Here is a 27928-nt window from a genome sequence, read left to right as displayed (position 1 = left end):
GTACAATTTACATTTAAAGCGTGCATGTGACTAAAAATCGATATTCCCTATATATTATAATATATGTTTGATGTGTGTGATGTTCCATAATGAATTATTATTTGTTAATTATCTGAAATAAATAATTTCCTGGGAGCGGCAGAGGGTCCAAGATGATACAAACCTGCTACACGGTGTGGAAATGAAATACAAAGCAATATATTCGACGTGAAAAATGAGAACTATTTACCTGTGGGATCTCAAATATTTTTCGAGCAGTTTCCTCTTCATAGAATTTCTGATTTATAATCAACCTCAGAAGAGGACAGACGAAAAAGTAAACAAAGACAGAATGGACAGATATCAATATTAAGAATGACTATAGAATGGACAGATAACAAATATTAAGAAAGACTAGAATGGATAGATATAAATAATAACAAAGACTAGAATGAACTGTCATCAATGTAAACAAAGAATACAAAGGGTAGATATAATTATTAACAAAGGCTACGAGTTATTTCAACATTGTATATATCAGCCCATTCAACAATACTTCGGGTTTGACTACAACTGCCTGTATAATACAGATTAATAATAGGCAAACAATAATTGTCAGTCTTGGAGCCCTGCGGTATAGAAAAATTATTTTCGTTTTATAGTTTTGTGGAAATTGTTTGGCTTCATCATCAAAAGCTTAGGCAACAACAACTTTAATCTAAAGGGCAAATAAACAACCTGGTTTGTCGGCCAAGATCCCGAGTAATTATTGCCAGACTGGATTGGTTTCCCTGGAGACGTCGAGTTCGAGAACATTTCTTATTATATTACAGAGAGATTATACGAGTGAAAACTTAAAAAAAATGAAAGTTGAGAGATTATAAAATGTTAACAAAATAAGCTACTATGATGATATTGAATAGTGTATGAAACTTAAGTAATAATTGTATTTTATTCAAATAATTTTCGAAGATAGCCTGTGTTGTGATGGAATAAACATCAAAATTAATTCAATGCTGATTAATTGTTATTGAGAACTTAATCTCAAATCAAAGAGATGAAAGTAAGATTGACATTTTTTTTTAATTTTCGAGTTCCGGAACGCAGTATCTCAGCATCCTTTATGTTATCACTTTAACCCTTAATTTTTGCAGCCGATTACTGGTTGTAGCACGCTACAGCATAATGTGAGGCGTAGCCTAAATCAACCCTAAGTTTTTATTTTTCTTCGCAAATTTTTCTTGATTTGTAGTTGGCGGTTTAAGAAGAATTAATACTCGAATAAGTGCCAATCTCACGAGCACAATGACCTAAGATTATTGCTCTCATTCAGAATAAATCTACAACTCGGAATTTTTTTCACCCGATTACATAAGGACATGAAATTTTTATTCCGAGATTAAGATTATCATTATTGAATTGCGGTTGTAAACTATCACGGATCATAGTTAAAAAACCAAGAATCTTGCAGCACGAACATTCAACATTTGATATGTTGCTTTTAATATCCTAAAGCTTCGAACCCTAACCATGAACATTAATAATTTAGATCCTACACATTCAACTGAAATATCTTCTATCACATCAACACCTTCGACAATTGAGAGGGTTCTTAACGGGAACTACACTGTAGACACAAAGCATTTAATTCTACAGTGTAGCATTTAATAATAACATTTATTTAAGCATTTAATAATAACAATTTGCTTGCCATTTGAAGTTGAGAAGCAACGTAAACACTAAACAGCCCGTAATAATTCATTTCTAAATTTTTGTAAGCCAGTAATTGAGATCAAGGAGTTTCTTCAGGCAATTGAAGACAATTGTTTTTAATGGATAAATTACTCAGGGGAAATCGAAGTAATGACAGACGTTCAATTTGCACTGCATTTAGAATACTGGTATATAGAACAGTTCGCTGGAAGTAAAATCAAGCAGTGACTCGAAAAATATCAATAGTAATAACGCATGCGGGACTGACGATGAAAGAATCCATATCGACTATAAATAGAATCCCATGCAAATTTGAATACCGGCAAACTTCATTACTGCGCTAATTTGGACGAAAGAAAATCAAACACAATATTTGTTTGCGTGGGTCTGAGAGCTCCAGGCATCTTTTTGACGTATATTACTGAAGTTACATGAATAACTAACTGAATTTTGAATACTTGAATAATAACAAACTTGAATTTGGAATTTTTTTGAATAACAAACATGAATTACTGAGCATCAGCGGAGCACTAAATATTGATAAAATAATAAACTGTAATGGAGTTAAACGTAAGAAATACACGAGTACGAAGTTAATTTAAATCATTAGGTAACTTCGAAATAGTTTTTGGCGAGACCTCTATTCGTCGCTCTTCTATTCAGCTGTCTTTAGTAGATCCAGCTGCCGGATTGCTATTTCTTCGTCCTTTTAAAGCAGAATGTTTGGCTGCTGATTGATAAGTTCCAGACGCTGGTCGCAGCATCGGAGTAGATGGAACACTAGTTGGCTTATGAGATTTAGCTTTGGTGCTTCTATCTTCGGCTTCTTTTGGACAGTCAGAAAATTCCTCAGCAGGAGAGGTTGCCATCGTACTTTGAGAAGTGTTATGAGAACACTGAGAAGTTGTGGAACATTGCGAAGTTCGATGGCAGCTTTTAAAACCTCGTTTGTCATCTGAATCGTGTTGCGTAGTTGACAAGAAGAACTCGTTGGCACTGTCTTTGCGTATTATTGCAGGTTCTTTCTGCGCTTTGTCTTCCTTGTCGTTGTCATCAGCAGGTCGTATGTCGTCAGAGCTCGATGTGCTCGAGCCTCCGTGCTCATTTTTGTGGTCGTTGCGTGCCGATTTGGAAGAATTAGAGAAGCCTCGACACATACCGCCGGCAAATATCTTAAGTCCTGTTTTGAAGCGGCCCATGTCGGAAGAGGAGCAGTGGTAAGGCAGGTCTACGCTGGTGGCTCTGGCTTGGGAAGATCCTTGATGTCGACTACCAGCGGGGACATGACACTGAACAATTGCGGTTACTGTGTTGCTACCATTGGTGTTGCTTGATGAAGTTGCGGCACTGGGAGATGTCATTTGGTCTTTACCGAGGGACAAGGTTGCACTAGGACCAGCAAGGGAATGTTTTTGGGAATCAAGAGGTAAGGAAGAGGTCGTCAGGTCACCCAGTGACTTGGAGTGAGGCATCGATGAATGTCCATTGATGGCTGGCCCGATGGCCTGTTGAGGAAATTAAATAGATGGCTTAAATATAAATTCCTTTAGTAGTTTTTATATGAATGCAGAATTGTCAATATTACAAGTGAATAAACATTTCTGCAACGAATTACGACAAGTGCAATGGTATCATAACAATTTCGGAATATTGGAATTTTGCTTGTCTCAGCTATTTAAAAATATTTAATAAATGCTGTAAGCGAGTTACGAACAATTACGATTTACCTTAAACGACGAAAGCTTCATAATTCTTGATTAATTACTATCAGTATCATATTCAAATAACAATAATATTTGCCGTTCATTAAACTCGGCTTAGTAGCAGAGTGCCAAAATGTACCCATGCATAAACGTTTAGAGACTTATTTACATTCAATATTATTAAATTATTTTAAAATAAACTTATCCATCTATTACCCATCTATCAAGAAATTAATTTCGACCTCTGTTGACTTTTGATCAACATATTTTGTTTAGTTAATAGTCTATTTTGGGACCACAATTTACAATTAGCATGATTATTATTATCGACGTTTCTGCAGCAGGACGAAACATTAAAGCCGCTACAATGCGAAGCAACTTTGAGCACGCGAGCAGCCATTTATAAAATATTGCAAGTATATTCACTTGCTTTCTAGTACAATGCGCAGCAGGATAGCAACCGACGCTTCATGGCAAATATGTAACTGATTTTTTGCTGTTTCAAGCCACGCTCTTTTACAGGTCTTTGTATGACGACTGTGTTAACAGATTTAGTATAGTTAATTATTACGTGCTGAATGGAGGAGTGGCATAATTAAGAAATGAAAGTTATGTAGGTCGTTAAAAGCAGAATAACTAGTGGGATATTATAACATAGGCAATCTAATTTCTAATGTATAAATGATAATTGATAACGGAGTTAAAGTTAGCAGAACTGGCATTTATTAACGATTTATTATTTTTCTATCTTCTCTGCCACTAAGAAGCATTTAATTATATATATATATTTTATTATATATATAAACATAATTATATATTGACAAAGATCGACATTGCTATGTGATTGCAAGTGCGGAAATAGCAGCTTGTATTTACTGATAAATCTTTGCGGCACCGATATAATCGAGCGCAGGTAGAAGGCACTCTGCACGCTCAACTTCTAACACGCGCGGGAAATTTCATGCCCGGCCTCTTCGAAATTTTGTGAAAGTTTTTCTCAGAAATATTGTGCAAGAACCCAGGGATGAATGCCAGGGATGAATTACCAGCCTAAATTACGTTCAGAAACCAAGAATGAATGCTTGCATATTACCAGCAGAAATTACGGTTATAATAATGAATGAGTAAGGATGACTCAAATCATAGCCGATAAAGAACAATTTCCTTTACATGACTTACTGTACATTGCAATACAACGTATCATCGAATGAGTTAAGTGTGACTCATACGAAGTTATAGCGAAGAAAACCATGACACAAAAGTGAGTCATGACAGCAGAGTTACTCATTAAGAATCCTGAATTGTTGTGAAGCGTTGGGCTCACTCATGACTGGGTCATCCTTATACTCTCATTTTTTGAGTGTAATAGATAATAATGCTCTCAGATGGGACACAAGGTATTGTGAGGAATGCGTACTCACGGGGGGCGAGGAATGCGTGCCTACGTGGGATGAGGAATGCGTGTTTACGAGGGACGAGGAATGCGTACTAAAGAGAGATGAGGGATGCGTACTTCCGCGTGAAAAGGAATGCGTACTCACGAAGTATGCATGCATCCATGCTCAATAGTTTTCAGCAAATGATGGTGCCGAGTTAGTCATTAACTACTTCAATTTAATAATAATTATTCATAATAAAAACCAATTGTTGTCTTAATGAATCTCCGTTTGATTTTAATAGAGTATTAACGTCAGTATTATAACTTCAGTTGATTGTTGTTGAATAGTAACATTAGTATTTTGAAGTTCCGGTTGATGTGTATAAAGTGTCACTGTCAACATTAGGACGCCTGTTGATTTAAAAAAAAGCTGATGACAAAAATGTAGTTAGCAGCTATAAGAAAAATGAAACATGATTCCATTAATAATGTAATAATAAAATAATGTGAAAAGCCTTAATCTAAGCTGAAAAATCTTTATAGGCATAATAACAATTAAGGTTAGAATAACGGTTAACAATAAACATGCTTCTATTCCATGCAAAACATTCACAAAGTGAAACGCCTCTTCACAAGGCATAATTGTTATCATATTTAGAGATCGCACTATTCTTTGTTCTACACGGGAGAAACTTTCATGCGCATTCAGTAACTTACTGAATTAGTTTCGGAAATAATTTCCCGATAGTTTATGGAAATCATAATAATTCACCTGGAGTGCTCGCGCAGTCTCACCGCCTCCCGAGGCAGGAGGGTTGTTGAGGCAGAGGTCGTCAAGAGGCGCCGTGCGTCTCATGAGTTTAAAAGGAACCTTTACGGTCACCTCGCCCCCCAGCGCACTTAAGGAGTTCGTTAAAACCTTTACCTGCGGGAGGAGAGAAGGAGGCTGTGAGAATAAAACGGTATGGGCTCCCTGAAAAGTCTTTAAAAAATTCGAAATTTTGAATGAAAGTTAAAATCTGGGGCAATCTAAATTATCACTTCGCTTCACAGGGAATAAGTGACATTGGGTGAAAAGTTCGAAAATGTCGTGCAAATTTTAAAGTCTTCGCAGTCATCCGTATTTATGGAATGACTAATTGGCTGAGCTCAAACTAATTTAACTAGAGAATAAAAAATACGGCTTACACTACGAGAAAAATGACTATGCTAAATCCATATAAAAATTGCTTAGTGCATGACCGTAAGATCTATGACCGTTAAATAACTCAAATAGATTTCCAAAAGTTTGGACTAAATCTCAACAGTGCATAATTGTTTACGTGAGCTCAAGAAGTGAGTTCACGGAATTGCAACCAAATCTAATGGACCGTTTCTGCTTAAAGAAGAAATAGTTAAGGAAAAATATGTTTCTTCCAACAGAAACTTTAGCTTCTCTTCCAGTTGGATCAGAGAAACTGCGATGTTAGAAGCAGGTGCCCACGCTCTTATGTATGTGATGGATGACAATAATATTAACGGAGATTTTCTTTCGATCATTACCTTCAACAATAAGACGTGCGTGCTTGACCTCGAGTGTGATTTAAATGATGGAAATTTGTTCACTTTATCGTATGTCAGAAGTCAGGATTACTGCACTGTGATCTTAACTTGACGTAGAAGCTGACGTTAAATAGCAAAGCTACCTCTTTCTTTTGTTATCAACTAACATGACGTACGACGAGTTGTTATACCGTGACGTAGTGGCTGACATAAACAGTGCAGACAACTCTCTCGATCAAGTGCCTCTCAAAAACATGGCGTGAGATGAGATGACTAACTATGTCGTTGTAGTGAACGTGAATAGTGAAGATCTTCTTTTTTGTGTCCTCCACAAACAATCGAACGTGACGAACGGTCTTACCTAGAAGTAGTAGCTGTCGTTGATAGTGGAACTGGCTCTTTCTTGTGTCTTCCAATAGCCACTATACAGTACGCATGACGCGCAACTTACCTTAACGTAATAGCTGACGTAAATAGCAAAGACATTTCTCTCTCCATTGTCCAACTTCTGAACAGTGGAGGCGAGAAAACTCTCCTGTTCGTAGAACTCTTCGAGGGCTATCCAGTTCTTGACGGTTCCTTTCTGCGGACACAGAGAATAGGTCCTGGAGAGCGAGCCACCAGGTGAGATAGGGCAGCCGTCTGTCGAGTGTAAGCTGGCCACCATGTTCTTGAACTTCCCGTTGCTGAACATGGCTACATCTACGAACTGGACGATGAAAACCTAAAACATATAAAATGTACGTCTTCAACTTGGTCGCCATTATAAGTATAAATTTCTGAAAGTTTTAGCTAAACAGTAAAATGAAATGAACGTTTGTTCAACATCTGCTGAGATTTGACAAAATTTTCTGCGATTTCCGAGTAAATACTTGCTAACTGAAGGAAATCTGCGCGCAGGAATATGTCTTACAATCTACGACTGAAGTAAAATACGATCGCGATGAATTTCTATGTATTGTGCATTATTGCTCGAAAGCAAAGAGTGATGCTACAATATAATATCGAGAACGAGATTAAATGAAACGTAGGGAAAGTTTGTCTCTCACAAGCTCTCCCCTTCAACGCTTAATTAGCGTATTTTAATTCTTTAGGCTCCGCCGAGACATAATGTATTATTTGTGTTTAACGTGAAGAATATTCTTCGGTGCATCGCAATAATTATAGTTTAATAAGTGTATATGTAAAATAAATTGATTCCTCCAAAAACACGCTTTACTGTCGGTGAAAGTAAAGTTGTTTGTTCATGAGCTGTTCTTTAGCTCCTTTTTGTGCATAAATCCACCTTAACAGCCTCCCGATCCTCCTGATCTTTGCGACAAGCATGAGCACGGCCATTACACGCATAATGTTCTTGGACCGCTCACAAACGTTCACTTTACTGATGTGGCCACGAAATTAGAAAAGCGCTTCAGTGATAATATTGAAAAATGTGTATGAATGCATATTGTGTTTTTGGCTCTGGATTTCATTTGAATTTATTGCTATCCTGGTAAAAAGTAAAAAGTTGTATCTTCTAATAGTATGTGACGCAAAATGAATCTTATGATCAGCTCGAATGAAAATTATTATGAATCAGAAACATCGGAGAAAAAAATTGGGGTAAGAATATCAAATTATTTAAATGATAAATGAAAATTATAATAAATTTTCATGAAGTGATAGAAAATAAGTAGAGAATTTTTGTGGTAGAAATAAGTGTTAAAACGCTATAAATCTATTAAAGAATATTGAATGGATTCAAATATTATTATGTGATTTCTCGCCTTTTTTCAACATTGAATGCTAGTTGTATATAACATGCTCATACATATCTATTAGGATATTGAAGTTCCAATAATTAGAACATATTAATTGCTTTCCTTATATACGGTTCATATTGATGTAGTTTTCGTTACATTTTGCTAAAATAACGTAAATATCAGTCATTTACCTTGATTTTCTTGACAGTTTTGGAGGAGTTGTTGGTGACGCTGATATTGACGAGGATTTCTTCGTCCCTCTCGTAGACCTGCTTGTCCAGGGACGCCTCTACGGAGACATGGCCCTCTGTCAGCAGGAACTGCTTGCTGGACGTCGCGCTGGGCAGCGGTCCTGACACCGGCCCGCTCACCTGGTACAGCTTCATACCCATCCGCACCGACGACCGCTTGTGCGGCCGCTGCTCCACGCTCTCACCTGCGGGTCACGGGGTTATGGAGAGATCCTGTCACCTGCGGGTCACGGGGTCACTGGATCACGGGGTTATGAGGAGATCCTGTCACCTGCGGATCACGGGGTCATGGGGTCACGGGGTTATGAGGAGATCCTGTCACCTGCGGGTCACGGGTTCACAAGGTCACGGGGTTATGGGAAGATCCTGTCACCTGCGGGTCACGGGGTTACGGGGAGATTAAGTCACATGCGGGTGGGGGAGTCACGGGGCGATGAAAGGACTTACGCGGAGATGGTGTCACTTACGCTCGATAGAAGAGGCACTGTTGCCTGGGGTGAGGGTGGTGTCACGGGTGGTGTCACGGGTGGTGTCACGGGTGGTGTCACGGGTGGTGTCACGGGTGGTGTCACTTGAGGTGTCACTTGTGGTGTCACTTGTGGTGTCACGGGTGGTGTTACGGGTGTAGTCACGGGTGGTTTCACGAGTGGTGTCACAGGTGTTGTCACGGGTGTAGTCAGGGGTGGAGTCACGGGGTTAAGGGGAGATGCTGTAACATGGGGTTGAAGGTAGTGTCAGGCACGTGGGCTGGAATCGGTTAACTAAAGTGGGGTGAAGAACGGGTGTACGGGTGAGACTGTCAACAGTGGGGTATGTATGGGACGGGTGACTGTGAGAGAATTTTCTTCCTGAGGTTTGGGTGAGGGACAGTTATATAATATCTGTTGTACGGCATATAAGAAGCTGTTAAACAAACTGTGAGGAGAAGCAACGTTTCATTTAGTGCACATTAACGCAGGACAGAATCTAACTGAGATCAGACGCGATCACCTTATAGCTGGTAAGGGTGAGACGGTGTTACTTTAAGGCTAGTGGGGGTGATATGCGGTCAACTTAATGGTAATGAGGGTAGAACATGGTAACCTGAATACCATTGTGGGGAGAAAATATCTCATTAGTGCTGATTAGCATTAGACGCGGTCACATCGCATTAGTGCCTATATGAGTGTCTCTTATGTAAAAATGCATTTTGTGTCACACGAGTAATCAAGAAAAACGGACGCTATCAATATCCATTGTTGCCTTAGCAATGATTCTGATATATATTTTTTCATTGAAATCCAGTACATTCTTCTTATACGACTCTAAAACACGAACATTTTACAGGGTAAAAGTCCTCTTTTTAATTGCAGTGTATTGCGGATCAAGGGAATTGCGAGCTTTTTTCTATGCCGGCGCTCTTAGTTAGGCATCTAGAATATTCCGAAATAGATGTTATGAGCTCAAAATAATGTCCGGAAACGAAGGAAAATTTGCGACCCAAACATTGTTCCGCAATATTCTTCAAGAACCGCGAAATATTCTGGATTAATTGTTTTGAAATCTAGATCATATGCATCGACCTATGTCTGTAGATCGGGATTAAATACTCAAAAATTTTCAGCGGCCGCGTGGGCGGACCAAATCATTCTCTTAAATAGTAATTACACAAAAAGTTCTTACTCTATAAATACGAAACAAAGAGATATTAAGACGCCATTAAAACCAGGATTTAATATTTTGATGCAATTAATATACATCAATAAGGACATTAATGCCCTCTAGCAAATATTCTGAAGTCACCACAATGCATCGACAAAATACTTTGGTCTCCTGATGAGCTCAGAAAAATATTCTTAGGCTTTCAAAATCTACTGAACAATACTATGAGGCTAAAAATATGGATAGATTAATACGATTAACCTAATAATACGCACTAACAAATATACTGCAGCTCCCAATACGGCAGACTTATATATTGAGTCTACTAATACGCACTGAGAAATATTTACCTGACTCTAGTATGCGAAGATTAGCTACATATTTCAATGCTTCTAATACTAGCAGACAATATCCTGAAGCCCCAAATAGAAATAACCTGAGGCACTTAATGCGCACCGATTATTATCTTGCCGCTCCCAATACCAAACAAACAACATCCTATATGGCTCCTAATACCAAGCGACATATATTTTAAGGCTCCTAATACGTACCGACAAATATCCTGAGGCACTTAATACGCACCGATAATTATTTTGCCGCTACTAATACCACCAAAAAACATCCTACAAGGCTGCTAATACCGAGCGACATATATTCTAAGGCTCCTAATACGTACCTACAAATATCCTGAGGTCATAAGTGGTGCCGATGGGCGCGCCGAAAGGCTGCTAATACCAAGCGACATATATTTTTAGGCTCCTAATACGTACCCACAAATATCCTGAGGTCATAAGTGGTGCCGATGGGCGCGCCGTTGTAGTTGCGTGCGGGCAGCAGCGTGACGGAGGGCGGCGCGTGAGTGCTCAGCGAGAAGCAGAAGGGCACGGCGCCCGCCCCCAGCCGTCGCACCAGCGTGTCCTGGCGCCAACACACATTCATAATTGGTACCATGTAAATAAATTTATAATGTTTCATTCACAATATTCGTGGAAGAAATTACCATGTAAATAAATTTATAATTTTTCATTCACAATATTCGTGGAAGAAAATGATACCTCGACCGTCGGGAGCGAAGATTTAATTTTCTTTTGGAAGCGTGGCGAGAAAAAAAGTAACGAAATTTTTAGACGTGCTTCCGTGGATTTACAAAATAATTTGTGGGTATTTCATTTGAGTTTTTGTAGTACATGCGTTCTCTTGATGCTTCGTTCAGAGGAATACTGAATTAAATAGGCCAGGCCTCGGTCATTTTTTAATCTGATGTTTCATAAGAGTAAATTGAGGTAAATCGATAATGAAAATGGGGTATCTCATCACTCCTAAGCATTCTTGAGACCGAGAAATATGAACGAAACTTGGGACTAGATTTTAATAAATAAGACATAGCATTCTTTGCTGAACATATAATTAATGAAGTTTCCATTTGTCATTTGTGAAATGATTAGTGTTCAAGTAGATCCTAATTCTTTTAATCCTGAGTCAAATTAAGAAATCGTTATGAGTTCCGTAAAAATGTTGTATGAATAAATAATATGATAACTTGATTACCGAGCTAATTAACTGAAATTCTGAGCAAAGTATGAAGACAAAGTAGAGAAGTATGAAGGATTGAAAGGGAAGGAATAAAGCGAGTATTAGGAAAAGAAGAAGAAATTAAAACGGAAATAAAATGAGAGTGAAAAATAATACTGCAATTTGAAAGATAAATTGATTAAAAGTAATCATACAAATTTATTTTGGAACTTACAAAATACAATACAAATACAAATTTATTTTGGTTGAATTGCATGCCGGCTACAATTTTTTGCGGACATTAATTGTCCCTTGACACATCCGCATCAACGGACGGGCGCGCTTACATCCATCGAATGCGACAGCGCGCGAATGAAATTCCCGCTAAAGGCAATACAAATTTAATTCGGAAAACTGAGTTGAACACTCTTGTGTATTACACACGCAAAATATTTTTCTATGAAACTTCTTATGGAAGAGTTAAAAAAACATTTTCGAGAAGTTTTGCGATTTTCATATTGCATGGACAAAAATTCTTGAGTTGAAACATCCAGCTGCAATTTTATAAGCCAAAACGAAGGTGTCTCTTCAGAGAAAGGAGCAATTCAGGAGACAGGCTTTGTAACATATGGCGATGTCACGTGCGATAGTTTCAATAAGGGAGATTCAAGAGAACAACATTTGTGAAGGAATGCACAAAGCAAGGAAGAAGGCTTCTTAAAGTTATGTTCGAGCTATGCGGTGAGCTTAATGCCGTTGTTTCCGAAAACTGAATAGATTATTTAAATAATAGTTGGAATTTTTCGCCGTGTCGTAAAATACTTGAAATTTTTGTTTCTATGTAAAAATAAATTTGGAATGTATGTATGTGGAAGTATTCGCATAACGCATGAAAAAGCCGTTTATTTCGATTATGTTTCTGACATGATGTTTGCTCTTTATTTTTTAAACCAGGAACAGTGGAAAATTTTCATAAAGCTGTAATAAAAGCAAAGGAAATTTGAACGAATATTCGTGTGGTAAAAATAATAATGTTTGAATTTTGTCGAATATTTAATGTCAATGTAAATTAGTCTAATCTTCATAAAACTGCGAAGAATGTATTAGAATAGAATAGAATAGAAGTGTCGGCGTTGAAGAAATAGGCCCATGGCCTGTTGCCGATTCTTGAACTTTTCGTGACTTGATTCACAAGGGATCCGGCCTTTGGAACCCGATCTTTCCATAGTAGTATTCTTTGTAAAAAATATTTTGTATAGTATTCTTTGATTCAAGAGTACCTTTAAACGTTAAAAGCTTACTTATAAATTTACTGGATTTGCTTAGAAACGAAGAAGAGTAATAACTAAGAATTTTGAATCTCATTTATTCAACAAAGATGCTCTCTAACTAAGCCAGACGAAAATCTCAGGAGATCGCGATGTTGTCACGTCCTGGCGCACCATTAGGGCAGGAATTCCTTTCATCCCCAGAATTTGGGGCACATTCTTTTACTTTGGGGGAATAAGTGGAAACTATTGCAAGATTTTTGGAGGCTGGGGAGAATTCCTTTTAGCGGGGCTTAGTGAGATAGCAGAAGCATTTATGAATAATTACCTGAAGCGGAGTGAGCTTGTCCGGGGCCACTTTAGGAGCACTTTCCTTAGGCCAGAGCTGCTCAGCGCAGAGGCAAGCTTCGTTACAGAAGCGCAGACCCATCACCTGTAGACAGGGAGGAGAAAGCTTTGTGTTACTTGTAGACAAGGAGAACAAATCATTCCTACTCATAGACAACAATGTAAAAACTTTATTTTAGGTTTAGACAAGGAAGAGATATTATTGTACGTCTAGACAAGGAGAAGAAAGCATAATGTTACGGGGAGAAATAAAGCTCGAGTGAACAAAGAGAGAATTGGGATGCAGAGATCCCAATATTAATATTGACTGATAATTATTGATTTTAGAGATTATTTCTAAAGAAATCTCCCGAGCTTATTAAAATATCATCTTGATCAACTGAGTAAGTTACGGCAACTCCAATTGATTTCTCTGACATAATTTAAAAACAACCTACGAGAATGCAGAGCACAATAAACTGTTACGACCAAGGTCGTGAAGTCAACCCTACACTAATGACAGGTTCGTCGAAGACCACCTGAGACATTCCATTGTTAAGAAATAATCTCAGGCTTTAAGAAGGCAAGGCCGATGAACCTCTAAAGGAGATGGGAGGATAAGGGAGAAAATTGGTGAAGTTAAGAATTGTGTTGCGCTGTGATTGCACTGAAAACAAAGGAGCCTCGGCTGAGGCATGGACTGAAGGGTGTAATGATGCAGAAAGTGATGCAACTCTCAGCATCGCTTACCGAGAAGAGAAGAAGGGTTAATGATGAAGACGAAAGTCAATTTTAACAGCGGGCGACTGTGATTTTCACAAAAATATAATTCATGACAACATTGGACATTGTGAATGTTAGCTACAGCTTTAAATTAATTTCTCCACTTTAGGAGCACTTTCCTTAGGCCAGAGCTGCTCAGCGCAGAGGCAAGCTTCGTTACAGAAACGCAGACCCATCACCTGTAGACAGGGAGGAGAAAGCATTGTCTTACTTATAGACAAGGAGAACAAATCATTCCTACTCATAGACAATGATGTAGAATAGTATTTTCCGTACAGACAAGGAAGAAAAAACATTGTTTTACCTCTAGACAGGGAGGAGAAAGCACTGTCTTACTTGTTGACAAGGAGAACAAATAACTCCTTCTCATAGACAATAATGTAAAAACTTTATTTTAGGTTTAGACAAAGAAGAGATAACATTATTTTACGTATAGACAGGGAGGAGTAAGCATAATGTTACAGGGAGAAAAAGGCTCGAGTGAACAATCAGGCACTGGTTTGAAATTACGAGGATAAACGGTGGCAGCTTTTGTATCATATGCAAACAGAGAATTGTATGCCTAACGTACACTAGTGACACTAATGGTAGTGTCATCAATATCCCTTTAGTTGATATGGAGGTTCAAACATAGCTTTGATGAAGGTATCATTGATATATCCCGTTATTTGATATTGAGATATAAACATAGCGGTGCTGGTGGCAGCTTAAAATTATGGCTTTCATGGACGCAGAGATCCCAATATATTATTAAAGACTGAGAGCAGCGTTTTTAGAGATTATTTCTAAAGAAATCTTCCAAGTTTATCAAAATATCACCTTGAACAACTGAGTAAGTTACGGTAGCTTCAACTGATTTCTCTTTTATAATTAATAAACAACCTACGAGAATTACACAGCACAGTAAACTGTTACCACTAAGGAAGTGAAGTCATTGCACTAATGACAGGTGCGTCGAAGACCACCTGAGACATTGCATTGTTAAGAAATAATCTCAGGCTTTAAGAAGGCAAGGCCGATGAACCTCAAAAGGAGATGGGAGGATAAGGGAGAAAATTGGTGAAGTTAAGAATTGTGTTGCGCTAAGATTGCACTGAAAACAAAGGAGCCTCGGCTGAGACATGGACTGAAGGGTGTAATGATGCAGAAAGTGATGCAACCCTCAGCATCGCTTACCGAGAAGAGAAGAAGGGTCAGAGATGAAGACGAAAGTCAATTTTAACAGCGGGCGACTGTGATTTTTACATAAATATAATTCATGAACAACATTGGACATTGTGAATGTTAGCTACAGCTTTAAATTAATTTCAATTAATGATAATACTTAGTGGCAACCATTAGTTAGAAAAACGCAAATTTTGCATTGCAACAGAACCGAGACAAGCTAAGCACCTTTGAAAGAACATGATAAATTATAACAATGTTTCCCTGAATGGAATTGAAAGCCATGAAAACTCCTTGCAGCCGCAAACACATAAAACAATAGCAATTCGGCATTGAACCTGAAAAGTAATCAACGCTCGGTTAACAATTAAGTTCATGAAGCCCTTCAATGGTCTCTGAACATATTCCATCTTGAATTGTGAATCTCCGTACATATCGTACGTAATTCAAACAATTTTTTTCAGCACCCTTGAACGGTAAGAAGAAATTATCTTGTTGTTTTGTGCTGAATAAATCTCCCTTCTGCTTTCTAACTGAATATTAGGAGTCTAATTCTTGCCGGTCACCATTGTATGCCGGGATTGATTTATAACTCTCACAAATTTGTTGATGCATTAATGCCCACTTGGAAAACTGGACCATGCACTCACTGATGTCAGAAAAGTTGAATAAATAAAAAAAAGTGATATTTGTTTGTGAATATTTCCTTATTTAGCTTAGGCTATTTTTGCGAGGTGTGAACTCCTCTTAATAATAGCTCCGTAATTGCAAGGATCGAAGCAAGTCAATTGCCTCTGATTAGTAGAGCTTCTCGCACTCTGATCCTTTTAATTATGCGTTGCGTTCAAATCAGATTAGTTCCACCCCTTTTAGAATTGCCTGCAAGCATCATGCAGTAGAGGGGATGACGTCAGTTTCATTATGAGTTATGACTGCCATACATTTTTTACAATTTAATACTCTCATTAGATGCTCTACAAAATTACTTATTTTCAAAATTACTCGTACGGTGTTAAGATATCTATCTAGATTATTCAGAATTAATTAAATATTATCGAAATCGTGTGAGTTTTGTGCGCACTGACAGCTGGCACTGAATCTCTGAAGGCATTATTTGAGCGTGCAACACCAATACTTGTAGTATTACCCGATATTGCCTGTGAGCACGAGGCAGCACATAACAAGGTTTGGTTAGAATTAATTGAAATAATTACGTTTTAATTTATAAAAATCAAATTTAATAAAAATTATCAATTTAAATTCCTTACAAGGATCAAGATGTATTAAAAAAAAGGCATTTTTCCTTCAATCAGCATTTATCCGGTTTTTATGATTCCAGGTATCATGATTCCATGAGGGATTGTCAAATGTCAAGCATTGTCTATTCCGAGCAGCGCTCAGTTATGTATTTCAGAATTAGATAAGTTCAAGCAAGTAGCAAAGTCGTCCGTAAATGTATTTGCGCGCAAACACATTCCTATCGAAAATCTATTTGTTCACCTACTGCTATTGCTAAAAAAAATTAAAATTGCAAAAATTGCTCATTTTATGACACCCAAAATAGCAAATAATGTTTTAGTAATAGCATGACACGCAAACAGCATGATTTCAAGAAAACAAAATGAAAAAATTGCGAGTAAAATAGCCTGCATGCCGAATTTCAGATCTCTAGAACAATCAGAAGTGGGCTAATTTTCGTTCCCAATGTTAACAACAAACAAACAAACAAACAAACAAATAAACAAACAAACAAACAAACGCGAAGCTAAGCTAAGAAAAACGTGTTAAAATTGGAACAAATATTAAATACAGATTAATAATGGTAAAATGCAGAAATGAATGATTATATTATGATTACAATAAAATAATTTCGAGAAATGTTTTTCTTGAATGTTCTGTGTTTTTCTCGAATGTTTCTGTGTGTTTCATCCTCCGACGGGCGTGATTGCTAAGGCAGTTGGTTGAACTGTTACCACAAAACATCTAACAAAATGAACATCTTATTTATCCTATAATTGGATCGAGCATGACGAGTTAATTTTCCTAGCAATGTCAGTGTTTGCTAAAGCTTTATCGTTGCTAAATATAATTTTTTTATTATATTAAATATTTACTTGGTTGTTTGATTTATATTACTCCCGCTAATGAGATTCACTGTGTGCCCTCTCAATATTATATTGGAGGATTTGATTTCCCTATTATGTGAATATGGCTCCATGTTTCATAGGAGGGTAGTTGTTGATTGTGCTCTTTATTTTAAGATATTACTAAACTTAATGTGATATTGCACCAATAGAACTTCTGAATGTTCCTCGGTCATGTTTAGATGACCCAAGGATTATATGTGGGTATAAACGCTCTCTAATGATATACGATGTATATGTATAAAAAGTTCATAATAAGACTTCCTTGCTGCGGAAACCATTACAAAATCTGTTATATTTTTGTTGTCCAATGAAAAAAATATAACTCAGTACTCACTGCAGTGAGTGACAGAGAGCGCATTTTCTCGTCGACTAAAACGTGAAGTCACGGACGGACAGATAAACAGACGGACAGACGGACAGACGGACGGACGGACATATGGCGAGCTAAATAGTGCATTTTTTTCATAAATGAGAAAATGCGCTAAAAAGAACCTACTTTCATCAGAAGAACCTGTAGATCGTATTTTTGTGGTCCCTGCTGCTGTATCAAAGTTTAACTGTACTTGCTTGAAAATGTCAAATAAATAATAGGAACATTGCTGCAATTTTACCGCCAACGGTAGCGAAAATATTTTGTATGCTTTCCATCGCTAATACGATAATACAGTTATTACGATGTTGGAAATCTTGACAGTGAGTTTCTAGGCAAGCCCTCAAGCTTAGAGCTTTTAATACAAGCAGGTCGATTGAAAGATGATATTACGAGGGATGAAACTGAAGCTTATATAGTCGAGAAAAATCTATCAATTGCAACGAATGTATTCTAGAATATTCTAGACCATACCTCTTATTAAGGCTATTGTTTTTATACCATCGTAGTAGGAAAATGGGAGAAAATGTTAAATCAGAGTGATGACCTTTATTTTTCTTATGAATTTTTCTCCTGTATCAGTAAAGCTGTCAGAAGCACACGAAGAATCTTACGCCGGTCATGTATTTTCCATTCCCTTTAGAATGACTCCAAAAATCTGGAAGAATTTCACTTCACAATAAGTTTGTTTTCATAAGAAACGAAAGTCTCGGGAAAAAGTTCGTATTTGAAAGCTTCTGTTCGAGCGGATCATAAGCTTTGAATTTTTATCTCAATTCTGTAAAACTTGAACAACAAGAATTCGTTTCACTGGATAAAAATATGTTCAACTTTTCAGCGGTTGCTTTACGTTTGAAGCAGCTTCTTGTTGCTTCAAAGCATGATATTAGTCGTTCATGGTAGTAGAATGATAGTAAGTCGATCGTCAGGTCAAAGAATGAGAATCATAATCTTCGAAACTTCAGCAAAATTAGGTTGAGCCGCCAAACTTGTTGGATATCGTTTGAAATTTATTTGATAATTCTTTGGAAGCCACTTGAAAACAGTGCAGAACCTGATCAATAGCCAGACATGCGTTCATCAATAATGTTTCAGAAGATTTATTGCAAACAAATATTTTGTTGAAATTATTGCAGACGCGTTCTTGATCAAAAACATTATATGGTAAAACATAAATTTAATCTGTACTTTTTTGTAAAACCAAACGATATTTTCATGGCAGTATACTTTGCCATTGAAGTATTCACAGTCTTATAACTTTGCGATTCTCGAGGTTGCTTTGCGTGGCAAGTCAGAACATGGCCTAGTTGGTATCAAACTTTGCTGACTTCGCGGTTTATCCGTAGACTTTTGTGAGGCTAGGTGATTAATATTACTGCATAATATATGAAGAAATTATGTTTGAATAAAATTTGAATTTATGATTGTATTTTATTTGGGTATATTACAGGTCCTGAAGATTGTATAGGTGCTGGCCTAAATTGTATTTTATTGTTCAAATATTATTATTCCACTAAATATATATGTGTTCTGAATTTATTATTAATAAGGAGTAGAATTCTAACAATGTTTAGAGAGCGTTTTTTAATCGAGATTAGAGCTTGTGAATAGGAAAATAGTTGTTTTGAACGTGGACTTGATCGAAGGCAGCGTCACGCCTCTCGGGAACCTATCCGAGGGAAGTGAAGGATCAATCGTTGCCGTTTATCGTTATCGACCAATCGTTGCCCGTCCGTGAAAGTTAACATATAATACGTTCCTTGTACATAGACAAGTTTTAATGGAATTTTCGTGCAATAAATTGTTTTAATGTAACTGGTGATTATGCTGATCACAGAGCCACTGTGCGCTGCCACTGTACCCACTACAATATTTAGTGAAGTCGTGTAATTCTAAATTTCTTAGGAAACTGCTTTATGAGATACGTGACAAAATACTTCAGGTGAATTGCATATTAAAACATGTACAATTATACACAAACTTGATGTGTTAAATGTGTTTAAATTTGTCGATTCAAAATCCATTTGGTCACGATGCTGACTAAATGAAAAGCGGAGAAGTTCAGATAAATATTTTAATATTTTTGTTATAAGATGTAATGAGACAAAAAATATAGATATTGATTATTGTTTGCTTACTATACCTGTTGAAATATTTGTTGAAATATTTCAAACATAGGAGATTAATTTTCACAGTTCGGGGAAAATTAGGGAACACGAAATCTAGAAATTTTCTGTATGCAATACTAACTTATTCAGTGCCGTTACAAATTTTTTAATATTATATTTGAATGGCTAGCATCGAGGAAATGAGTATTATCGAACTAAATCAATGATGCATAGAATTTCAAACTTTCGTTAATGTATATTTGCATCCCCTTATAATTACTTTCTGAGGCTTCAGGCCCTGCCGTCATCGCAAAAAAGCAAGTAACTCTTTATTCCCATGCGCAGTCAGTCAGCATATTTGTCAGATGGCATTGAAGCGACGCAAATATTTACGTTTAATCGCTGCAAAGTTCCATAAGGGGAGGGCATATAACAATAGAAGCCGGAAAGAAACTCTGAAAGACTATATAAGACGTGAGCACGAAATTAAAATTTTACGGAAATCTCGGAATTTAAATTTTACGAAAATCTCGAAATTTATAATTGGGGGCGAGAAAATAGAGATAGTGAAATCATGTAAATGATTCAATTGTAATTTCGTATCAGCATAGGACTAACGATTGGATAATTATAAAAAACAACATATTTTGGTGATTTCTTAACATTTTATAGAAGAATGCTCGACTAAAACTTAGGTTTATAATTTTATTCCTATTGAAGCAAACCTTGCATATTTCGTTGCAAAGCGTTCCTAAGAAATTTTTATTCGTGTGACGATGATATTTAACCTTCAAATTTGTAATGAATTGATTATTTTATTGAGTTTCTCCGACAAAAAAGAAGATTCACCTGTGATATTTTACAATTTCGAGTTATTGCTCTGATTTCTCCATCGTAATATAATTGTACAATTGTAATGTAATTTGAGTATTGGGACTATTTAAATGAGGCAAAAATTTACTGTGCTGTGTCTTCAGGCTGATTTAAAGAACAATTCTGAAACATTTGAACAATATTCGTTTCAATGGGTAATCTAGCAATTGTCCTTAGTCCGATACTGTATGTTCTTAAGGTAAGATAAATTCAACGTCATGCCTTTTTTGCATTGATTCATACCCTAATGTATTTAATCCTTTTCATCGTGATCCAATTTTTATATCAGGTGACAAGGATCAGTAATTGAGTATTATTTCCGGCAGGTCCGAAGTTCAATACTGAATTCAATTAGGATTTTCAGTCAAGTTCATGAACGTCGGAGGATGAAACGTTCGCAAATAAAAAATTCATTCGCTTTCTGGAATAAAGTGAGACCGTATTCCTGACGGCAGGATGAATATACAATGCATTTCATTTTGCTGGGGATGTGCTCAATGCAAGAAAAATATATGTTCGTGAATTATAACGCATTTTTTAGTCACATTCAACATGTATTTTAATGTTTTTAATATTAATATTTTTTTATTCGTGTCATAAACATCATTACACTATTTCTAAAATCTGGAACCGGAGTATTCAGCGTATCCAATTTATTTTCATTGTGTAAAATCCTTTTCAGTTATTGTAAGTATAGTTTCTCGTCACATTTGAAAGATTTGTAAAAGTATACAAGGATGATTGCGTTTCTTCAACTGGCTAGTTGTCACAAGCAGGTGCTATGTTCAGGTGCAATTAAATGGATTAGTACGGGGGTGCCTCATGAGACATGCGATATCCAATAAATAATATTAAAATTATACTAGAAAAACGTATTATTTACATGGAGTTCATGGAAGACGCTTTCGCTGTCTACTTGAAAAGATTGAACTTTGTTTCTCGAAGGATGAAAGCGAGCGAACGTACACCAAGGTGTCAATAAATTAATTTTTATCTTCAATAGAGTAAACGATGTTCAGGAACTACGATCTAAGGACTGGATATATTCCACCAACTTTGTCATTCTTTGAAGTAAATTATTTTCTTTATATTCGTCGAGTTGCAGAGAATCGACATCGGTATCGAGTGTCTCTGACACCTTACAGAATGACGCTCCATGTCATCAAAGCTCTGATTGTGTTTTATGGGAAACTCGCGCGTCGAATATTTTTCCGGCAACGTTCTGCATTTTGCCGGAAATTGTCTGTCGCCAATTTCATTTTGAATCTTATGTGCGATAGCATTGATGAAAGAAACTGCGTTCAGTAGAAACGTGTTGAGATTTGCTGGCAAATAATAAATAATAGTAAAAGATAATTAATAGCAAATGAATAGTAATATTGATAAAAATAGTGATAACTAAGCTGTATGATAACAAAGCGAATAATCAGTACAAATTCTTTATGTCTTGGATTATAGAAGAAACTACCGGATGCACAATTATGTTTTTTGATCCATTATACAGTTTGGGACACAATCACCTCGAACACGAACTCAGAATAGCAGCAACGCAAAAATTTTGCCCTCTGAAATTTGTATAATATGATAATTCACATACCTCTTCATCTTCTCTGCCGTATCTGAAAGTGAGCACGAATTGTCCGTAGATTTTCCTGTCTTTAGCGTAGCTCGTGTCGACCAACATAACCCCTTGCACAGGCTGCATCTGCCCCTCTGACTGCGCCAGCTCTCTCTTCTCCACGTACACGGTGAGCTTGCCGTTGGGAGAGGTCTTTTTGAAGACTCTAAAGAGGATAGGAACAAATTGCTGTACGAGCAAGAACATTTAGTGGAAACCAAAGACGAATTATCGGAAAACGATAGACCGCTAGAGGAAGTTTGATGACTCGACCGTCGCTCAGCTTCCAGTTCACATAATGGTGGGAGAAATAATGTCTGCAGACAATTAGATGATCACAAATGCGTGAGGATGATTTGTTAAATGTCATATCAAATAATAAAATTAATTTCGTGAAAGGTGCAAACGTTCTCGTTATCAGCTGCATTTTTTCGTTTATAATAATTTAATTACCAAAAGCATTCTAGGCTAAAACAAATACATGTATAGTGTAAACCTAGTCAGTGCAGGGTACATATTGAGTAGAATAAGAATTTAGTTAATCGGAAAATATTGATTCCTTGTCAAAAACCCCAATCCGTCTACAAGCAACGCGTTACGTTGTCAGGGCCGTGAGGCAAAGGATCATATTTAAAAAATTTATGATAGGGGTACTTTCTAATTAAATTTAAAAAACTGCAAAAATAAAATGAATGGAATTTTTATAGTGGAACCTACAAATAAACTAGTATATTTTGAGTTATCGGCCTTTTTTGGCATTTTTTAATTTTTCATTCTCGGATTTGGCCAATTTTAGGCAACCTGAATTATGTACGTACCACTACGTCCTGGAGAAATACATTTCGTGGTACGCATATGTATCACTTCACTCAACGTGTTAACAAGCTATATAGCTGTCACTCGGCCGTGCCTTTATATAAATCAATTCGTGCGAAATTGAATGAAAACCTCTGATAGAATTTTATTCTCGTAAACTGAGTCATCCATGATCCAGCTTTCCATTGTGTTGGCAGCGGGACTTATAGCTCAATCACTTTTAATTTTTAAAGAGGTCGGTCATTTTTATTACACAAAATTTGAATATTTTTAACAAATTTTCTAACCATCATCCGCGAGCCAGAACTATATATCCGGAACACGGCTTCAGGGTGACGAAGCTGGAATCTCCATGGAAGCTGCACATGACACGTGATTCTGCTCGCTCGTGTGATGCAGCTTTGGTCGCAATCTATATATTGTTTGCATTATTGTCCATTCATACTTATCATTCCTACATCATTGCTTAAGCAGCCTAGATGATAATGCATACTGGAGCGTTAAAATATGTTAATGTTTATATGAAAAAAATGACGCTGTACGTTGCCGTGTGTTGCGCGAAGGCTCGCTCGAACTGTGGCAACCGTGGCAACTGTAACATGGGGGTAGACTACTGACTAATGTAAGTTAGGCTTTGATTTATTGGCTCAGTTTAAACAATTAAGACTTTGTAGACACTTTTGAAAGAAAAAGAAGAAAAATGGTGCGTTACAATTCATGTTAAATTGATGGAGCTAAACCAGCAATGACAAAATTTTAAACCCCAAATTTTAAAAACTAAGTTAAGTGAAATGAGAATCTCGAAGAGTCTGGTTAACATCTGTCCATTAACCGCTTCTGTACGGGAAATTCACGTGATGAAATCAGACAAGCTTGTCAAATTGACGTCAGGCAGAAAAAAAAACAGTCCAGAGGTGGCTATTTAGCACACAGTCCAAATATATACTTACGAACGGTTTGAGGTTCCGATAACAATATTTTGACTGTACAAGACACGTCGCGAAACTTTTGGAACGGATCCATTTTATCCTGCTCCTGATATTTGTCCAACGCCAGTGACTTGTTGGCCGATGTTACTTCATTCTCCCAAGAAGACTGAATTCAAATGACAAAAACCGATAAATGAGGCCTTATAACAGCATTGTTGGTGAATTTAACGAGGTTAGTTTCAGCAAGTTACCGAAACGGCAGCCATGCTATCACGCAAAGTTCTTCGATGAAGCTCATTTCCAAGATGTCCATCAACCAAGTCCACACGCAGCAGTCTGATCGTCATCGCAGTTGATTTTATTGCATAATGCCGAATAATCTACTGTACTCTTACAGTTCCAGATAATATTCTGTAGCAACGTGAGTGGTAATGATGAAAGGATTATTAAATTGACCTTTTTGGCCTAAAAAACTTTTCGATTTTTCTACGTGCGTGTGTAAATTTAAAAATTTCCGACAAAGTTTCAAAAATCTTAGTCTAAACTCTAATACCTCATAAATAAAGGCATAATAAATTCCTTTTTGATATTTTATCCCCTGTTGTAACCAAAATGGGAGTCCAGCTAATAGATCCAAAAAATATAAAATTGGAATCAGAATAAATATAATTACGAAAGAAGAGGCTACCTAATGGTGCAGTGTCATTAGAAATAGTGTTGACGCTTCATTGAAGGTTTGAGAAATTGTGAAAAAAGTTTTTTCCAAAGTTCTGCACAGTTTTCACCTTGATGCCTACGTCGATAAAGACCGCAATGCATTGCTTTCCTTGCTGGGCAACAGCTGAACTTCAGAGTTTGCCAACAGACAACACATGTTCAAGGCCTCAAAAAAATTGATGTGTTCTCTAAATACGTCAAGTAACATCAAGGCGCGAGAGAAACCCAGAGCTTGTGGCAGAAATTAATAATATTGCTTGGGGAGTAACACAAAATTATAGATCGGCACATCCATGGTATCACTGAAAGCAATGTAATTGAAAGTTTAATAGTGTATATTTTTACTATTCAATAACAATCACTGTTGTATAGACAGGTCCTGAAATTTTAATATTTGTAATATTGTTAATGCACGTAAAACAAAGAGGTAATAACAATTGAGGGTTTGATGTCATGGCTACCGAGAATGAGAACGTTCCATAGCGGGCGAGGAGCTCGGGAGACCGTAACACTAACAATTTAGGCTCGAAGAGCGGGACACAATAGTGGAAGGATACATTGTTTTGGCCTAATAACATTCCCAAAAATTCAAACCTTTGATTTTTAGCGCATTTTCTCATTTATGAAAAAAATGCACTATTGTGCTCGCCATGTCCGTCTGTCTGTCCGTCCGTGACTTCACGTTTTCGTCGACGAGAAAATGCTCTCTCTGTCACTCACTGCAGTGAGTATTGAGTTATATTTTTCATAGATTTTTTACACAAACAGTAATAATAAATGTTAAGAAATTGTCACAAATGGCCGATCCCTTAGACTTACAGAATTCCGCATTGTTGTTGTTTATAATTTTTTCACTTCAGCTGTCTACAAATGGACGTTCACAGGGCAGGGACAGGAAATGAGGTAACCGGTTTTTCGCCCACGGAAAATCAGATTTTTCATTCATAGAGTAGCCAATTTTACGGATTTCCACATCACTCAAATCACTTTGAAGTTTTTGTTTGAGAGCCGTGGGTTTTAATTGTAGTGATTTTCGGGGCCGTGAATTTTCTAATCGTTCCAAAAATAGGATCTACAGTTTTTCAAATCCTTGTATGCTTCTTCTCTACATCGCTCTTACTCATACCCACAAGAGTATAAATAACGCGCATTCAACCAATATTTTTGAAGTCAACAGAATTCATTTCTTACACATGATAAACGGGTTGGAAGGCATCTCTGAAGAGGGAGACTTCAGAAGAGAACAGGAGCTCAACGGCAACAAACATGATAAAAAACATGTCAATTCGCAGCAAACTACGGCCCGCATTTCCTTAATACTTCAGAATCACTGTCAGCATATCCACCAATCCCTGTCCACTAAACCACTAATCCCTATTGATGGAATCTCTCATGAAATGTTAAACATTTGTGTAGGATCAGCTAATTAAGCCAGCGTATGCATGCCATGTGACCACCACAAATATGGCACCTTTTGAAGTCCGAGTGCACAACCATTTATATTGATTTATTATAAGCCTTTCAGGTATTGTTAAAAGCAAAGGAAAATGATACACACGAAATTTTGCCCTGCCAGTGATTGTTCTCACAACACGTTAGTATATATGCTGCACAAATGTTAAGGGGTTTTAATATTTTGTTGAACCTTGAATAACCAGAACTACCAGTGAAAGTTTTCTTTCCGAAGCAGACGCTGGTATCAGTTGGGACTTGAATGATCAAATTCGGTTGTGCAAAAATTATTAATTATTTCAGGTTTTTGCCCTAAACGTCGATTTTACTGATAAAAAATCCTTGGTAGTTTTAGTGCTGTATTGCCTGCAGGTATGTCAATTAAATTACTCGATCCCACAAAATTTGAGTGCTGAATATGATAAGAGAAATGACGTATTGCGTCCACATGTCCACTGGGAAATTTATTCCGCGAACATTATTTGCATTTTGCGGCAGCCGTTTGAAGTGCTCGTTAAAATACGGCAGTGCTTTTGCGTTGAATTCACAATGTTGACCTCCGATGAATGTACGTACAGAAGACGTTCCAAGAAAGTTTCGAGGAAAAAAACTGAGCGGATTCGATTTTTCTCCAGGAAACATGTAAGATTTGCGTATATATTGGTTACAATCAAAATTTTATTGATAATTCCTCAAGTTTGAACGTCTTTGATCATCATGTGTATTATGAATCCCATTGTGTCACGTTAATAGACGATCAAAACTTAATCTATTTATTGACGAGGGTTCATACCAATCCTGATCGAAGATATTCATACTCTGCTTACTAGGATTGTACTATTCATTTCCAGAAAGTTGATGCTTCTTATGTGCTTAGGTTTAAATTATTCAGTTCAATTTAATGGTTGAATCTGGCTCCTCACAGAAGATTAAAGCTCATTAATTATGACATAGAGTTTTTATTTTGAATCGAACAAAATTTCACCATAAATTTACTGGAAGTGTTAAATTTTTTTTCCAAGAAATAAGAACAGGATTTTTTCTGGAGAGTATTCTCCTTCGACGAAGTTCAATTCAAACGTGTAGCAATTCTCAAATAGTAAAAATAACTATTCCGAATTCTAAAAGTTACCGGAAAGTGAATCACTCGAGAGGTAACAATTATAATATAATCCTCCTAACAGCCACAAAGACTTATTTCTAATTCAAGCATTGGCCAATTCTCCACGACTTCGACTCATGCTTCTGGTCGCGCTCTGATTGTCAACAATAGCGACCAATGTTGCCGCTATCCGCAAAATTGAGGAGGCTTGTAGATCAATGGAATAATTTACGCTATTCCTGCACAGCGTTCTATTGTCGTCAGCTACATACATTTTATAGAAATGACATTCAATCAGTTAATAACTCTGATCAACGAAATTTTTTAGTCTGTGGAACTTTCACATCTTGACAAGCTGGACAGAACATGTTACAAAATTCACCAAAATTGCAATGTAAACAAGTAACTGTAGGAGATAAGTGTATCAGAATAGCTCACCTTGCGTGGTTCATTTTGATGAAGAACTGATTGAGATTTGTTGCCGTAAATGCTGTTGGTTTTCGTGGTGACTGCTTGAGACCTCAGCTACCGAAGAATTTCGTCGGCGTTGACGCCGGATTTCTGCGGAAGAAGAATAGCAATCAATTAGATAATGGTTGCTCATGCAACATGGCATCAATAATACCGGAGCTTAATTATTCTGTTGACTTAGACAGAATTATGGATAAAAAGCATGGAGAAGAGTGTAGTAACTTATGGAGGAAAAATGTAATGTCAAGATTCGTTTGTTTTAAAAGTTTTAAAATTAACACCGTATATCAAGATCTGCATGCTTTCCATACTTAAAGGCTGT

At 36.9% G+C, this 27928-nt stretch overlaps 1 protein-coding gene across 1 annotated transcript; it reads right to left on the bottom strand.

Moving 5' to 3' along the window:
- Positions 1-828: 828 nt before the first annotated feature.
- Positions 829-27693, bottom strand: LOC108678164 (arrestin homolog). Its single transcript, XM_018166516.2, has 8 exons — positions 27574-27693; positions 22099-22285; positions 13058-13162; positions 10720-10867; positions 8249-8493; positions 6767-7039; positions 5546-5698; positions 829-3197 (listed from the first exon to the last, which is right to left on the bottom strand). Exons 1-8 carry the CDS (start codon positions 27585-27587, stop codon positions 2352-2354), a joined length of 1971 nt encoding a protein of 656 aa, XP_018022005.1. The 5' UTR covers positions 27588-27693; the 3' UTR covers positions 829-2351.
- Between the last annotated feature and the right edge of the window lie 235 nt (positions 27694-27928).

The sequence above is a fragment of the Hyalella azteca genome, unplaced genomic scaffold (genome assembly GCF_000764305.2).
Source record: "Hyalella azteca isolate HAZT.00-mixed unplaced genomic scaffold, Hazt_2.0.2 contig2099, whole genome shotgun sequence".
Lineage (NCBI taxonomy): Eukaryota > Metazoa > Arthropoda > Malacostraca > Amphipoda > Hyalellidae > Hyalella > Hyalella azteca.
The sequence above is the reverse complement of the archived record's forward strand: the minus strand, read 5'-3'. Positions and strand labels throughout refer to the sequence as shown.